The sequence below is a fragment of the Sus scrofa genome, chromosome 16, assembly GCF_000003025.6.
Source record: "Sus scrofa isolate TJ Tabasco breed Duroc chromosome 16, Sscrofa11.1, whole genome shotgun sequence".
NCBI lineage: Eukaryota > Metazoa > Chordata > Mammalia > Artiodactyla > Suidae > Sus > Sus scrofa.
The window spans coordinates 38,465,317-38,482,668 of NC_010458.4; the positions used below are offsets into that span (position 1 = coordinate 38,465,317).

A 17,352-nucleotide genomic window follows, 5' to 3' on the forward strand; every position below is an offset into this window, starting at 1 on the left:
ATCAGCATTCAAGACACAACTGCATTACTATGGCGGAAAGTCTGCTGGCACTGAAAATTATATTTAATTTTTATAAGTTGGGGGCACACTGATATCACTGATGGTTATTTTTCACCTCTCTCATACCATTACTTAATCAAGTTTTTAAAAATGTAAACGCCAAAAAAAAAAGAATTTTATTTTCAGATTTAAATTACAAAGTATTACTAACAGAAATTAAGGAGACTACAGCTAAAGGCAATAAAAGACAGTAAAAGAGAAAACCAGGAGACAAATTATATGTTTAATAGGATCACTATTCCTACAGGAAAAATCTTTGCTGTATTGTATCTAAACCTGAACTTAGGCCTTATACAATGGCTGACGTAACGACTAAGCCCCAGGGATTTGTGAATAAGATGAGTCTGTATAATGATGAGCTCTATCTAAACTTTTATTGGCCATATGTGTTTATAAATAAATCGTATGTGACCAGAACAGAGAGTCTGGTATTTGTATGCTGGATTTCTGGGTAGTTTCGTCACTCAGGGAAAGAGATGCTACTAAAGCAAGGTCAGCCATGACCTGAAATCTCATTAGAAAACAAGCAGGCACTGGCAGAATTTTAGGTTGACTAAAATGAGCAGAGCTCTGTTATCTCACATGAGAGAGGCTTAATCCATTTTGTCCTTCAATGCATACACAGTTATCAAACTCAGTGTTTCACCCACCCACTAAAATTCTCATATTGTTATATGCAATGGCCAAAATATAAAATCTGGAAAATGGAATTCTAGGTTGAGTTTGGTCATTTTGATATAGGAAGAGAAGAAAAAACTTAAAAGAGAGACTCTAACAGGCTAGATAAGAGGGATTATTCTTTCATTAACAAGCAGGTCATCTTGCCTTTCTCCAATTATTTATTTATTGGATTGTTGTTGAAAATGTGTGTGTATGTATACACACATATGTATAATATATATACATATATATGTGTATATATTTACGTCTTGCTCCATTCCATAAAGGATTTTGATCAAAGAAAAGAAGGCCAGTTAGTATATGAGGTGAACCTGTGGTTTACAGAGGAACAATCAAAGTGTGACTCTCTAGATTAACTCTTACTAGGAACCTGGAAAGGGCAAGTCCAACGGAAGGATGTGGGGAGCTTAGAAAGAGAAAAACAAAAAATAAGACTCAGTGTTGAGTCAAAGTGCTATAATCACCCCATTTTGCCTCTTGATCAAAGCTACTTCTCAGCAGCACACAGAGAGTTGGATTTAAAAAAAAAAAAAAAGGCATTTCAGTGTGTGAGCATTAAAAACTAAAATCCAAAGCATCAAATAAGCAAAACAGTTCATTAACATCCACAATGACTGGTCCCAGATCTTCCTCAGGTTTCCTTGGAGGAGTCCATAGCCAGCAGCACAGGCCAGCCTCCCCCAGGAGGGGCCTTTGGCTTCAATCTCCCACCATCCTCTCTGGATCTGAGACCATCATAAAAGATGCCAAGGAATTTCAATAAAACACCCTCCTAACTTTAATAAATGTAAAATTCAATTGCAAGCAACCTGGCCCTGGTGTTTCTGGCATGAAATTACAGAGTTTTTATAAACAGATTATACATTGTTGTTATACATGTTTAAGTAAGGCAAAAAGCTGCAAACATGCATTAGGTACACTATTTTATGTCACTCTTATTGAACCCCTACATAACGATTCCTTTTAAAGACTCCTCTTAATTGCTATGAGATAAAATTTAAATTCCTAGAAAGCTGACTTGTATTTCCCTTCTTCCAACCACACAAGAAGACCCAATCCTGAATTGCCAGGCTACCACTATATTTTCACAACCAACCAGAATGAGAAATAAGAGCTATATAGTACTTATTTACCTAGTGAGGCAAACCCTTATCTTTGTTTGGCTTGGCAGTAAAAAGGTTGAAAAGTGTAATGGAAAGAAGCCTTCGCAATAAAATCCTCCAGCAAGATTTTTCTAATGTAGCTTTAAACAAGGAAAACACATTCTTTATACCACTCTTTTAGCTCTCCAAGGTAGTGTTCTATTAAAACAAGTAATAAGACCACTTATTAACTTTAACTTGTAACCAATAAACAATGACTTTGTAATACTCTTGCTCAATTATCAACATACCAGTCCAGGGCAGAAGGAATGAGAGTCAGAGGAGGAAGCCTCCTCATAGGTTTCTACTGGAACCATTACTTCTGATAGACTTTTGAAGATTCCTCTTAGACCTCGTGCAACTCAAATGTTCCCTCCATCTTGCTCCTCAATAAACAGAAGAGAAAAGGAGTGCACCTCTGTGTCCTACCTATCCAAAGGGTTTAGAGCCTTCATAGAGATGAGCTTGTGAAACCCGAAGCATGCAGCTCCTTCAAGATGTTTATTATTCCCTGGCATTGAGCTGTTGCCAACTTCTCATCTGCCCCCTTTGTGGGGGAGAAAAAAGAAAAGAAAAGAAAAAAAGACTTGTGTGCGAGAATGAGTAAAGCGTCTCTGAAGATGAAAAGGAGAACAAGTTGGCAAATCCTTTCTCCTTAGCAGGATAATTCTTGAGTATGGAATCCAATCCAATGGGGACTCTTGCAACGGGACAAAGGGAAAGAAGGTTTTCTGTCAACAAATGCCCACAATCTCTTACCTCAGTAATGAAAGGTGAGGTTATAAATAAGAAAGAAACAACAATGGGAGAAATTGAGACCAAGCACGACGTTAATTGGGTCACCTAGAAAAAAACCACCACCTTCTTTCTTGGAATTCAACATCTTATTCATGAATCCTTCTAAAGGGCCCAGGTAAGAACAGATACATGGAACACTCACACTCCACGGTGGCTCCGTTTGGCCACAGCACCAACAAACTGGCACGTCATGCAGTGAAATGGATGAAAGGTTACCTGGCTTCAGGCACAAAAGAAAATCACCAGGGCTCTCTTTCTCCACACCCCTTTCGAACATATATATTACAGATCTACAGGAGCATGAATAAGCACATTTGCATTCTTTCAAAAACTACAGAGTTGAACAGCTCATTTCTTTCCAGTCAAAAGTAGAGGTGAGGTAAATGCAACAACATAAAAGCTGGTTATAATGTGAGGCATTCAAAGAGTACACGCATCCTTCCCACTGCAATGTAAACAAACAGATCCAAGCAATAAGGCTTAGGCATAACAGAAACTGTTGCTTTATAGCAAAGTAGTTTATAGAAATGAGAATGGTCATTTCCCTCCCCCCCAAACAAATCTTAGTAGTTACAACATTGCCCTTGAAAGAAGGGATAAGGAATAGACCAAAGATACATATATTTAATTGGCAAATGCCTACTATGTGCCAGGGGCTGTTTCCAGGACCTCTTAATCTCAGGGTTAAAGTCTATTTTACGTGACTGTATCTGTAAGGACAAAGATCTTATTGCTGATGCCTGTCCCTCACCATCAGGACCAGCAAGGCGATGGCACCAAAGCTCCCACTGAGTCGGGAACTCTGATGATGCACTTGGAAGTGGGCCACTGAGGTTTGCAGGCATGTCACCCAGGCTCCCTCCCAAGCACATCAGAGACTGGGGACAGTGGCTCTGGACGGCAGAGAAGGGAGCTACGCCACAGAGTCGATTCTGGATGTATCTGATATCGATAGAAGATGAGTACCTGCCCGGTGACAGAGGACGTCACCCACCTGTCTCTGATTTTCAGCTAATAAGCTGAAACGTCTGCAACAAACCAGCAGGGGATTTTGGTGGAGCCTTAAGATATCACGATGATCTCATTTGAGATACTGTCATAAAATAGCCAGGAAATCCTCAGAAATGTACTTGATAGATATTACTTATCCCAAGGCCAGCCAAAAAATTTACCTGGAATACTTTCAAAAATGAAACACATTGCAGTATCCAAACCAAACCATGTTAGTAGCCACAAAACCTTAAAAGGTGCCTGTATCATGCATTCACAAAGTTTCTGCTATGAGAGATTGAAACCAGTCAACCTTAAAGGTGTGGTAAAAACAAGCAATTTTTCAGTGGTGAGCTTTGCCCTTATAATACCCTCAGTAATAGTTCCTAAAAATATTTAGTCACAAACTCTAACAAGAAATGGTACATGATGTCACATGTCCAGGGACCTTAATACATTGCATTAAACCTTAACATAGGACCACATATCAATGCACTGAGCAAGTTCAATGTGAGTCTGAGCACTTCATCATTCATTTGTAAGCATTCTATTAAATTAGTTCATTCTGGTAGAAATATTTCTCGAATAGTTAAAAATATTTAAGTGTGAGGCACCAACTCATCTTAATGAAATTTTAAAATTAAGTCAACATTCTAAGTTTTCCCTTAACCTTCTTCTGGAAATTCAAAAAGACTTAAGGCCAAAGCAAATTCACATGGATGTCAGAAATGCATGTGTGTCCTTCCCCAGGGAATTTTCAAATAAAAGAAAACAAAAGAACAAAACTCAAACCTCGAAACTCCCTTTTTCTTCCACTTATGAAATAGCTGCCATTCTCAAAGTTTTTTTGTTTTTGTTTTTCTGCATCTCTCTACGAAATGTTAGCAATTGTCCACATCCTCATCCCTGACTTCTTATTTGGGATGCTTTTATATTAACAAGTAATTTGTTATTGCATAACTATTACTTTCTCAGACAACATTTGGTTTTAAGCATGTTTTACTTTTCATCTTTGCTCGATACCAATATTCTTAAGACAAATCTGCCTCCAGCACCTGTCCTGGAATTTTCTAATTCTGAGTTTTAAGAACTGAAAGGGGTATTGATTACTCACCATATCCAGGAATGCCTTCTAAAGGGGAAGTTATTCACATGCATCATGTTGGCAGATCTTCTGTCATTAATATTTTCCTCGCCTCAGATTTTACATGTAGTGATTTTCATAGATGAATTCCAACTCTCCTGTTTGAGCAGCTATCGTGGGCAATTATTGCAACAAGTATTGAATTCCATAAAAAAGCCCCCCCAAAAAACAAAAAGCAACCACAAAAGCCCTTCCAGGTTTTGAAGAAAGAAACATCACAGCACTGCAGGGATGGGTCCATCCATTTAGGTTCCACTAGTTAGTCAACACACTAAAATAACCAGTTCAGTCGCTAATCCTAAATGGTGACAAATATTGTCCTGGTAAAATCCAACTGCCTAGAGTGAAAATTAATGCATCCTCACAGGAAGGACTCTGGAATGTGAGCGAAAAGGAGTCAAAAGACAGTTTCTTGTTATCCTTGTTAAAGAAGTGTTGGAAGGGAAATGGAAAACTTCAGGTTGCTTTGCCATGCTGTCCTTTAGAAATGAATATTGCTTTTTCTTCTTTCTTAGGCACATATTCATGTGTGGTCACTTGAACGCAGGGCTTTCTGAGACCTGTCAGACAAAAACCTGGAAACCACGTACAACCAAAAGCCAACTTCCTTCCCCAATCTCAGAATTGCTGGTTTTCAACTGCAAAAGTAGGGAAGCAAGGAGCAATATCTGCTTTGCAGGACAGGATCCCCAAGAGCTCCCATCATGACTTCAGAAGGTGCTGTCATGAGAAAATTCATTTCTGCTGCCTAACCCCATAATAAGGCTGTCTGCTCTCTTTCAGTCAAATGACTAAGCTATTGATCCTTTCACTGCAGAAACCCCTCTAATTTGTTGTTATCAAAACCATGTGCGGGCTTTTCTTATTTTGCCTTGGAAAAGAAAATGAATTCTCACAGCTGCAAGTGAGCCGTTGTCTAAGAATTTCTTCCCCCGCTGTCTTTCTTTTCTCTTCTCTCTCTCCTCTCTCTCTTTCTATTTTACCCCCAATTCAATCCCCCAGTAGGTGTCATTTACTCGGATGCTCTGACAGCTTCTGAAAGATTCTCGTGCCGGAGCTATACAGACCTTGCATGCTTTTAAAACACAATGGCAACAGGCTCCCGCTGGGGTCCCCCAGCGCCGAATTTCCAGCAGAACCTTTGGAATCGTCGCAGCCGCCTCCTCTGCCCTGGGCTGTGCCGTCTGGCCGGCTCTGAGCAGCTCAGGACACTTGCAGGCTCCGTGGTACTGTACATTAACTCTGCAGCAGCCCGCTCGGCTGCAGAGGCTGCCGCCCGACAGGGGATGTGCTGGCGTCAAGGGGGCCCTCTAGGTGGGTTCCCAGACACTGCAGCACGCCTCGCTTGCCTCCCAGGAAGAGCCGGCCAAAGGGGTTAAAGGCACAGCTCGCCCCGAAAAAGAAAGAGCAGATTTCTTCTTTCAGTAAGTGATCCCCAGGCAGGGCAGGCTAAGCCGAGAGAAACCTGTAAATAACCTCCCAGGGAAATAACACCTTGAACAAATTGAGGAGGGAGGGTTTTCGTTGGCTGGATTTTGTTGTTCTCCTTCTCACCCAATGAAAAGAAAGGGAATCAAAGAAGTCCAGAGAGAGAATTTGCCAATGGCAGGGTTTGGTCACTTCGACTCCTTTGTTTTTAAAACGCACAGAAACAGAGGAGGGGGATGTCTTGCTAACTTGATGATCTGTAACCATTTAGAGACAGATGACCACACCGGTCGTTTCTGGACAGGAAATCCTGTAGAAGCAGGTTCTGCGGAAGTCGGTTATCCTTCAGTTGCAATTGCGCATGCCATAAAGCTGCTTGTTTGATTAGGGGGTGTGTGGATGTAAGGAGTGCTGAGGTAAAGCATTGCCATGCCTAGAGTGGATGGCATGCGTTTCCTCAAGCTTACCCCTTTGTTGCAAAAATTCTCTTCAACAATCCCCTGAAAGCACCCCATCACCGTTGATGCCATTTTGGAGCAAGAATAAAATAGTAAACTCTTGTAATAGTAGGTTGACACTTAAACGTTGGAATCAGAAGAAGGAGGGACCTTACAGTAGCAGTGTATTCAATATTAATGTATCACTTTTAACTTAGGTATTTAAAAAGGCTGCTGTGCAACTGCTTAATATTAAATGGAATACTGGCAACATTTAATATATCATGCTATTATCTTCAGTTAGGATTTCCCCAGTGAGGCCCTGTCATGGCAGAAAACATTACACAGAGTTAGGGGGGTGGCATTTCCCACAAATTCAAAACCAGGTGTAAAGAATTTTAGTCTTGAAAACTGCCATAATTTGAGGAGTATTTATTTGGATGAAATGATGAGCCTAATGAAAATATTCCTGGGAGAAGGAAGAACTGAGTGACTTCTTTAAAAGCAGTTTGAACTTCTGGATTTAGAAAGATGATACCACAGCTGAAAAGGAACTTGAGGATATTTCTTGAGATTTCCTACAACCGAGGCAGTGTCCCTGTGACTTCCTTTTTCTAAAGGGAATAAATCTCTTCCATACGGTCATTTGTGATCGGAACCAGAAGACTTCAGTCTGATTTGTTTTTAACAAGCTTTGAATGCTTTGAACCAGGCATCACAGAGTAATTCAAAAATTGATATTACACAAGATATTTAAATACTACTATTTAAGAGCAAGGAACACTTATGGTGTCCCAGCTCCTGTGCTGAGTGCTTTACCTTATTATCTCATTTAATCCTCACAACAACACAATTGGATATGGATTATTATTGGCCCTGTTCTGCAGATGAGGGAATTGTGGCACTTTGCTATCCAGCAGCTTCCTCAAGGTCAAACATCTAGTAAGAGTGACAATTTGAACCAAGAAAGTCTGTCTCCAAATCCTGCATGTATTATCACCATATCTTGATGCCCCTGCAAATAAGATTACCACCTTGGATTCTAAAATTTATTTTTACACGTATTATTTCAGTCTTGCGGAATCATGCTAAGGAGAGTAGAACATGTATTATACCAGCTTTGTTCATCACACATGTTAGCAGGAGGTCTGGGAGATAATTCAGATTACTTGATGATTGTTTGACAGGTTAGTGTTCTTTGATGATGAAGACAATAGGATGATGGACATTAACCTATTTCAAAACCAACGCTTAGTCCTCACACTATATAAAAAATACTTCCTCCATGGAAAGTACCAAATACAAAAAAAATTTAATGATGTAGAAAATTATTTTCCCTTATAATAGACATAATTTATTTGAAATTTTCTTATTCCTTCTACTCTATTCATTCCACCTTATTCATTCTACTCTACTTGGTTTGTAAGCCAATGTGTTACCCATGGGTGAAATAATACCAAAAATATCTCTAAACCATACAGTTAGACATTCAATACTTGTTAGCTATGTTTCCACTTGTGGTAAAGATATAATAAATCACTTTAGAAATTAAAAATCTAGAGAATTTAGTCTTCAGATTATTGGAAGAAATGCAAAATTAAAATATATTTAAACCAAGAGGAGATTTCAACTGAATATTCTTAAAGTAAACTTTTCTTGGCTTTTTATTGCTATTTTTATAGATGCAACCATCTAGAATAAGGTATAACAAACTAGAATGAAAGGGCGCACAACTGAGAAGCTATGATAAATAGCAGAGAAGCCAAATTTCTGCTTGAGGGATAACAAAGAAAAAAAAATGCAATTTATTTCACAGTTCAAGGAGCCAAGACTGCACATTAATAAACAATCCTAAATTGAGTATTTTGAAAACTCAAGGCAACATATATAAAAGAATGATCTTGCTTGGAGAATAGATATATATTCCATGTATATTTGAAACCGGGTCTTCAGAGATATGACCACTATTTTACAAATTGATACTTCATAAGGAGTTCCCGTTGTGGTGCAGTGGTTAACGAACCCGACTAGGAACCATGAGGTTGCGGGTTCGGTCCCTGCCCTTGCTCAGTGGGTTAATGATCCGGCGTTGCCTTGAGCTGTGGTGTAGGTCGCAGACGCGGCTGTGATCCAGCGTTGCTGTGGCTCTGGCGTAGGCTGGTGGCTACAGCTCCGATTGGACCCCTAGCCTGGGAACCTCCATATGCCCTGGGAGCGGCCCAAGAAATAGCAAAAAGACAAAAAAAAAAAAAAAAAAAAAAAAGATACTTCATAAGACTTAGTATTTTACCAATGTGTGGTCTTCATGAAACAGCATTTTATCAGAATTAATAGGTTTGTCATTGGAAAACAAGCCCTCTAAGATGAATAATGTTGATGGACTAGGGTAATACAAATCTGTTTTTTCTGCTAAAAGGTAATCATCTTTCCATGAAACTTCTAAGAAATACAGGAGGAAGTATAAAAGACTACTTTTATGGCAGACCCCAGCCCCATCATTTAATCAGTAAAGGAGTGCTAATTATCAACAGGGCAACAGAGATTGGCACCAACTTCCTAGAGCCATGTTGTAGACTGAGCACTACAAAAGGTAGTTTTCCTCTTCCTTTAAAAACTGTAATCCCAGAAACAGCTTTTCACCAGTAAGAATGATGTTAGCTCTGGGTTTGTCATAACAAGCACAAGAGTAATTAGGATACTCTTTCAAGGATAGACTCACATTAACTATCCTCACAAGAGACTGATGGAAGAAAAAACACACATTGCTAATTTGATTGATAAAATGTAAACTACAAACCCAGAGCCATGTTCACAAAGATTGTTCAGTGTTCTCAAAATCCAAGAAGAACTAACTAGCCAGTGTCCCCATGCCTTTTTCCTATAATTAAAGCCTCTTTCTGCCAAGACTAGGGGGTTATGCGCCCAAGGGTATGGTTTTCCAGCTAAATTCCTGAGAGTCCTGTGGTTTTGCAAAGTTGCCTCAAGACTGCTCAGGGCAAAGGGAAGGCCAGGTACCTTGTGTTGTTTCAACCAGAACCCCTCTGTTTTATTTTTGGGTTCAGTTTGAAAGGGGGAGTCTGGTTCTTTAAAAAAAAAAATGTTTACAAAAACATAGTAGGAATACAAATTAATACTTTCAAGTCAAATTCTTATCATTGTACTACTAGTTTCAAGACTCCATTCTCTTCAAACCCCTTCAATTTCACAATGAACATAGTACAAATGATTAAGTTATATCTTTATGCTAATATAAGTACAGCACAATAAAGACACACCCTAGTACAAACCTTGTGTGTTTCCTAAACCCTTTAGTCACTTATCTGATATGGACATATAATGGCTTAACTCATTGGTCTCTGAGTTTCACTTTCAGAATGAAACTGTAAGTGTTAAGGTATATTTTTCTGTCACCATCACATTCTTCTATAACCAACAGCTACTACCAACGACTGCCTCAACTTAGTTTTGAGTAGAATTAGTTTTAATAGGATAGTTTTTAATAACTTAAAGCTTCTCTATATTTAGATATGGAGATAGGGACAGAGGTCTAAAAGACATTCTTTGATTAATCTTTGAACAATGCTAATTGTCAGTTCAGACGTTTTAGGGTGGTAAACCATTATTTCAAGAGGCTAAATAATTTTGTATAAAAATATTTACATGTGCAAACACCTCTGTGTATTTTTTAGCACATTCTCTATATTAGTAGTATAAGTATGTTCTATCTTAGGAAAAGGAAGTTACAGTCACTTGGATATATTGGGGGAATAGATATAATTTTTCCCTGCAAGCCAGAAAAGCAATATATTTTTTTAAATTTCCAATAAAATGAAATGTATGTATATTTTTACTTATATGCCGAGACCAGCTCAGCAGGATGGGGCTGAAGAATGAACAGGTGCTGTAAAACTTAAGGAAAAAAGTTAACATAAAATAAGACACAGAGACATTTGTCTTAAGTAAACGTGGGAACCAGGGATTCAAGGTCTCAGGGACCAAGAGCACCGCCTCAAGAAACCACACTGCTTTTATTGTGCTCTTTAGGATTACGTGAAGTGAGGAGGGGGCTATAGGTGGAGGATATAGTGGGTTTTTTAAATTATTTTATAAATTATTTTATTATTTTAGAAGTCACATAGCTGGTAGATGGTTAAGTTTTACTCTGACCTTTAGGCATGTAACAATCATTAGCATTTGAGAAAGCTTGGCATTAGCTATCTATGCATAGCATTTCAGAGAATCCTCACTGTGCTCCGCAAATGGCATGCCTATCTGCGGCAACCCTAGGTTTGCACCTTGGTTCTCTTTGCTAATGCATATTCTGCTAATGACCACTCATAAACCACTTGGGGCCATGAGGTTCCTCCTTCTCTTATTCTTTAGAGGACATATCATGCTTGTGTAAACAGCATGCCAATCTGCACAGGTCCGGTGTGCCTAGACCAACCCATTATGTCCTCATTCAGCTGACCCTATAAATAACTTATGCCTTTAGGTCTTTGTTCTTAAGCTTAAGTCATTTACCATCACTGTGACTGTTTTTCAAGCAGGAAGATGGGGTAAAGTAGGACAAGATGGAGTTTTCAGCAAAGAGGCTAAGAAAATATTGTAGAAACACGTCTTGCGACACTTATACATGTGTATGTGTGTGTAAATATACATTTTTTTCTATGTATATCTATATACCTATTTTGTTCTATGTATAAAACTATGAATTATAATAATCATCAATAAGCAGGTGCGAATGGCATCCTAGCATGTAGAATGGGCTCAACATGTCTACACATTCCCCACCCCTGCCTCCCAGTGTTAAAAGAAGACTCAAGACCAAATCTGCTCTCTCACCCCTACAGAAAACCAAGCCCTCTGGAAAGGAACTTCTTCTGTGTACTTATCACACCAAGAACACGATTGGCACTCTGGAAATGTTAAGTAATGACCACGTTGATAGTGATGACTTCCCACTTCTGGCAAGTTCTAGCAAAGTCTGAAGGCATATGGTATAGCACCTTTAGAGCGGAAATAAAAGGAGCTCTTCATGAAGCCATAGTTTCAACTGCTAAGAATCAGGGCACTGGGCCAAGTGTCAGCAAGTTGCCAGTCTATTCAATTACTTCATATTCTTATAACCAAAGGTAACAACCACCCAAGAAAAAAATGAAAAAGAAATTCGTTAAACACATATTTTGATTACCTGGGGCCAACAGATACTTTATTGAAAATGTTCGTGATTTAACAATATAAGTCATTTCAGATCATACAGGCTAAGCTTACATCTTTTCATCTTAAATAAGTGCATTTATAGGGGGAAAAAAAAACCCTCATATCATCAAACATATTTCATGACGAGACACTCAGAAAGCTTGCTAAATGCCACGTTTAATATTTTTGAAAGCAGAAATGTTAGAATACCTAATGCAAGTATTAGGTAAGAAACCACTATTTATTATTCAAAAAAATGTGAAAAAAAATTCCACACGTTTGAAGAAGAAAAAGTCAAATTTGCATTCTGTCTTAAAGTCTAGAGATGTGAGCCTTTAATTTCAGATTCTGCCTTTCATTTTCTGTGTAATTTTGAACAACTCATTAAACCTTTGTGAGACTGTTTCTTTATTTGTACCATAGAAATAATAGCAAATTTATAGGCTATTATAATTTTTAACTTTCTGAGGTTATGTTATAGAAAGACACTTTGTAACAGGAAGGCAGCACTTTAAATGCTACTCACTTATACTTAAATTCAATCCTTAGAAAATATAACAAAATATAAATTCCTCACTTGATCTCCAATTCACCTAAAATGAAATGGAAAAAGAAAAAACCAGTGTTGGAAGTTCCTTCTGAAATTATGTTTCATTTCTACCTTAAACTTTTCTAAAGGCTTTGTATCATATCAGAAACTCAAAGGAGTACAAATATTTCTCATGTAATAAAGCCCAGCTCCAAAATATACCAATATTTATGAGATATTATAGATTCTTAAGAATGACTTGGGGATGGAGTCCATCATGGCTCAGTAGTAATGAATCCGACTAGTATCCATGAGGATGTGGGTTCGGTCCCTGGCCTCATCCAGTGAGTTAAGGATCCAGGGTTGCAGTGAGCTATGGTATCAGTCATAGACACTGTGTGTAGGTGGCGGACACAGCTCGAATCTAGTGTTGCTATAGCTGTGGTGTAGGTTGGCAGCTGTAGCTCCCATTCAACCCCTAGCCTGGGAATTTCCAAACACTGCAGGTGCAGTAGTTCCCCCACCCCAAAAAAAGGAAAGAACATCTGAAATATCTGTAGGTGAAAGATTAAAAAAAATCAGGTGTCCAGAATATCTTTAATATGAATTATTTAATATGACTTTTAATATGCACATGTACATAAATATATATTTATGCCAATGTAGAGAAAAAGAACCAGAAGGATGTACACCAAAGTACTGACAAACTAATTATCTGTGAGATAAGGAAGTAAAAGCAGGCCTCATTAAAAAAAGATTATCACATTTTACTTTATATATTTCTGAATAGATTAATCTTCTTAACAAGAATATTTCCATGTATTATTTGTATAATTGAAACACCAAGTAAAAGAAAAGTATATCTAGCATTTATTAAGGAAGGATAGTCATTCATAGTTAATATCTATGTATTGGAGTATCAAAATCAATTTTCTAATATTTGTCAGACAGAATCGCTGATAGGCTTGAAATAGCTAATCTCAAACCTCAAAGCTGAACAAATTCCAAATATATATTCAAATGTTCAAATATTCCACTAACATCTTTAGTTAGATCAATATAAAGTCTTAAAAAGAGAAGTGAAGAACTGGTTTATTCATTTTCCACACATTTTCTAGTTGTAGCCAAAAGCAGCGCTCATTCAGAGTCGGAACCACTGACGTTAAAGTTATGTCTACTTATAAAACAAAACATCTGATCGCACATCATAATTTTATGTGTTTATTTTACTCCAACTCAAATACATAAGTATCTGCAAATGTGCAAATTTCCTAACTCCTTAATTTTGATCATCTTTGTGTTTGCTAGTATACTTCTAAAAAACTTAAGGAAGTTACATATCTACTACAGTAGTAGTATATAGTATATATATTTTTTGGCTCAGGTAAATCCAAGAAAATATTTGTATCTACGTTTAGAATAGAATAGGATGGATGGTCTATCATTTATATTTTAAATCTAATTTATTGGTTCTTTAATATTCTGGCAAGAATCATTGTTGGCCGTGGGTTTTAGTGTCTTTTTAATTGTAATCGGGGGAAGATGTATTTTCATAGTCATTGTAATTGGACACTAAAAAAGGCTGTACAAAGTTTGTAAATGAGATGTAATTTAAAATCCAAAGACCTCAATTGCTGCTTTTAATATATACACACAATCAAATTCACACACCACTGACAGTAAACCAAGTAAAAGCAAATACAACTATGATACTGACAAATTATATGTATATATTTATAATGTAGATATTACATATATATTAAGATACATATACATGTATTGTTATTTCAATACCTTGTATGTACTGTATGAGAACATTGCTACTCCATTTTTTTTTTTTTTCAGTTATCTTTGAAATAGGGTGTTAAAGGTCATACTAAGAATGTAAATGCCATCAGGGCACTCTGATTTTTTGGTCTGTTGTCCCTGCTATATCCTCAGTATTTAGAATAGTGTTTAGTGCGTAATTAGTGTTCAGTGAGGAGTTCCTGCTATGACACAGTGTGTTAAGAATCTGACCGCAGCAGTTTGGGTCACTGTGGAGGCATGGGTTCGATCCCTAGCCCAGGGCAATGGGTTAAGGATCCAGCATTACTGTAGACATGGTGTAGGTCACAGCTGTGGCTTGGACTTAATCCCTGGCCCAGGAACTTCCATATGCTGCAGGTGTGGCCATAAAAAAATTTTTTTAAAGTGCTCAGTGAAATATTTGCTGAGTGCGATTATCATAAACAAATCTGTCACTATATCAAACATGGTTATTTACGTCGGCCTACAGTGCTTTCTGGAAAGCCTTCTTTCCCTACACCCTAGTAACCCTTATAAAACCAGGCTGGCAGAGGTATGAAAACTTGACTCACTGCCACCTGATTCATTCACTGGATAAAAAACATTAATATTCTACATTTGGAATGTGAATGGTCATAAGAAAATAGAGAGTTTAATCAGTTCCAGATGAGCCTGAACCAAAATGTCATGAGGACTTAGGGGCTGAAGCCATTTTGGGTCAAGTGCAAACTGATGACTTAGAAAATTGTAGCAATTACAGAGAGAGGCAGGCAAAGAACTGAAACACAGAGACAAACAGAAATGGATGATTATATAGCCACAGAAAGAGTAGTAGTCTCAAATCTTGAGTTTTACAAATCAAACAAGACCCAGTTACTTGTTTCTGTGATTTGCTGTATCTTCATAGTAACCATACACCCTCATTTTTCACAGAGGCTAATCTAAGTCAGTTTCTTTTTCTTGAAATCAAAATCTTGGCTAGACAGGTCACCATATAAGAAATTTTATGTTGCTATTCATAAATCCTTTTCCTCCCCTCCAAAAATAAAGCTATTTATTTATTTATTTTTGCTTTTTAGGGCCACACCGATGGCATATGGAGGTTCCCAGGCTAAGGGTCTAATCGGAGCTACAGCTGCTGGCCTATACCACAGCCACAGCAACGCAGGATCCAAGGCACATCTGTGATCGACACCACAACTCAAGGCAATGCCAGACCCTTAACCCACTGAGCAAGGCCAGGGATCGAACCCACAACCTCATGGTTCCTAACCGGATTCGTTTCTGCTGCACCACGACAGGAATCCCCACCCCCCCCTTTATAAAGCAATTTAAAATTAATGCTATATTGCAATATTGAACAGCTAAGTGAATTAGCTTAACATTGAATTGATGGTTACTCAATCAAGGAGCTTAAATTAAAACACACACACACTCAAACAGAGGAATTAACAATTAACGTATCTACATCTACATCCACAGCCAGGGATTCTGGAGAGAGCGTTTTTTTTTTTCTGACTGGCATCTATTACACTTCCAGTCAAAATATTAGCTTCTTATTTTTCTCAAACCCCTTTCATCATTTTCTTCACTGAATCTTAATTTGTTTCAGATAAGGAGGCAAAAGACAGAAAGAGAGAGAGATTAAGGAATGGGGAAAAGACCGTGATTTTTTATTAGCTTTATAGAGTAAGAAAATTTAATACTTAAAAGGCATAATTCCCTTTTAGGTAGAAAAAAAGAACATTCATAGGATTATTTTAAAATAATCATTGAACATTTTTAAAATATTAAAATGTATTAGAACCAGAACTCAATATTTTAGAATAATAGTTTTAAAGTCATTTTGATATAATTGATTAAAACTCTCTTTGCACTTGAGTGCAAAATAAATTCAAGGCTAGTTATTAAACCCTAGTTGCCTACTGTAGACAGATACCGCTTCCTTCTCCTAGCATTTTATACCCTCTGCTCTGCTGTTTATAATGTTCTGACCTAGAGAAGAATCCATAATCCTTGAAACTATCAGCTAATTGGCATACTCCATCCCTAAAATGGCATACTCCGTCTCTAAAAACATCACTATAGACCATAAAGATCACTTAATAGATACAAACGAGCAAACATAAACATCACATCCAAAATCGAACGAAAAAGAAAAATATTAGTATGTGATCCAATTGCCTGGCAATGAAGCTTATACTTTTCTCTATGGAAAGAACCTGATGAGTGGGGAAGAATTCAATATGAAATGTAACATGATTTCATCTGTCATGGTTTGTAAAATGGATGAAGACACAAAAGAACTTTAAATTTTTCCACAAAACAAAGTAACGGATCAAACAGTAAGTTTATTTTTAGGATTTCCCCTTTCTTCTCAGGGACACTTCCCCTTCAGATTGGTGATGGAACTGGTAGATGAGGACTTGTTCCTTTGTCATCAGGATTCTCAGCAAGCTTCCTTGATTTTTATAATTCTTGCTTTGTTTTTAAATGAATGGAAGTTGCATTAGAGACAGGAGCAGGAGTTCCCGTCATGGCACAGTGGTTAACAAATCTGACGAGGAACCATGAGGTTGCGGGTTTCATCCCTGGCCTTGCTCAGCAGGTTAAGGATCCGGCGTTGCCGCTAGCTGTGGCATAGGTTGCAGACGCAGCTTGGATCCCGTGTTGCTGTGGCTGTGGTTTAGGCTGGTGGCTACAGCTCCGATTAGACCCCTAGCCTGAGAACCTCCATATGCCGTGGGAGCGGCCCTAGCAAAAAAAAAAAAAAAAAAGGCAAAAGGACAAAAAAAAAAGATGCAGGAACAAAGTTAATGAAAATGTAAACTTTTCACCCTTCTCCCTCTGCCCAAGAATTGCCCACTGATTAGAGCTAATTGGATGAGGCTACTACAGTGTGTGGAGGGTTGAATATTTTCATTCCTGAAGGAAGGAGAATGACCAAACCACTGTTGTAGCCTGGAATCCCCGGTGACCTCTCATGGGCTGTACCTTTTGTGAGCCAGTGACAACCCCAAACTCCCTAAGGAGTCTGAAGGAAAGAAGAGGTAAAGACAAAGGCACGTGAATAGCAGTGGAGTGGGACGGGACAGCACTACCATTGATACCGACTTTCCCATCTCCCTTGTTTTCCATAATGACTCACTGCTT

General features: G+C 38.0%; 1 protein-coding gene across 16 annotated transcripts in view; it reads right to left on the bottom strand.

Annotated features, from left to right (window-relative positions):
* PDE4D (phosphodiesterase 4D) overlaps window positions 1–17,352 on the bottom strand; it is a 1,509,235-nt gene that overhangs the window by 568,017 nt on the left and 923,866 nt on the right. For 2 of the 16 annotated variants that reach the window (XM_021076881.1, XM_021076883.1), the window contains exon 1: window positions 4,786–8,766. The exons of the other annotated variants lie outside the window; for them this stretch is intronic. In XM_021076881.1, the coding sequence (XP_020932540.1) occupies window positions 4,786–4,832 (47 nt within the window). In that variant the 5' untranslated portion in view covers window positions 4,833–8,766. Of the gene's footprint in view, window positions 1–4,785; window positions 8,767–17,352 lie in introns of those variants that run through there. 16 annotated transcript variants of the gene reach the window in all.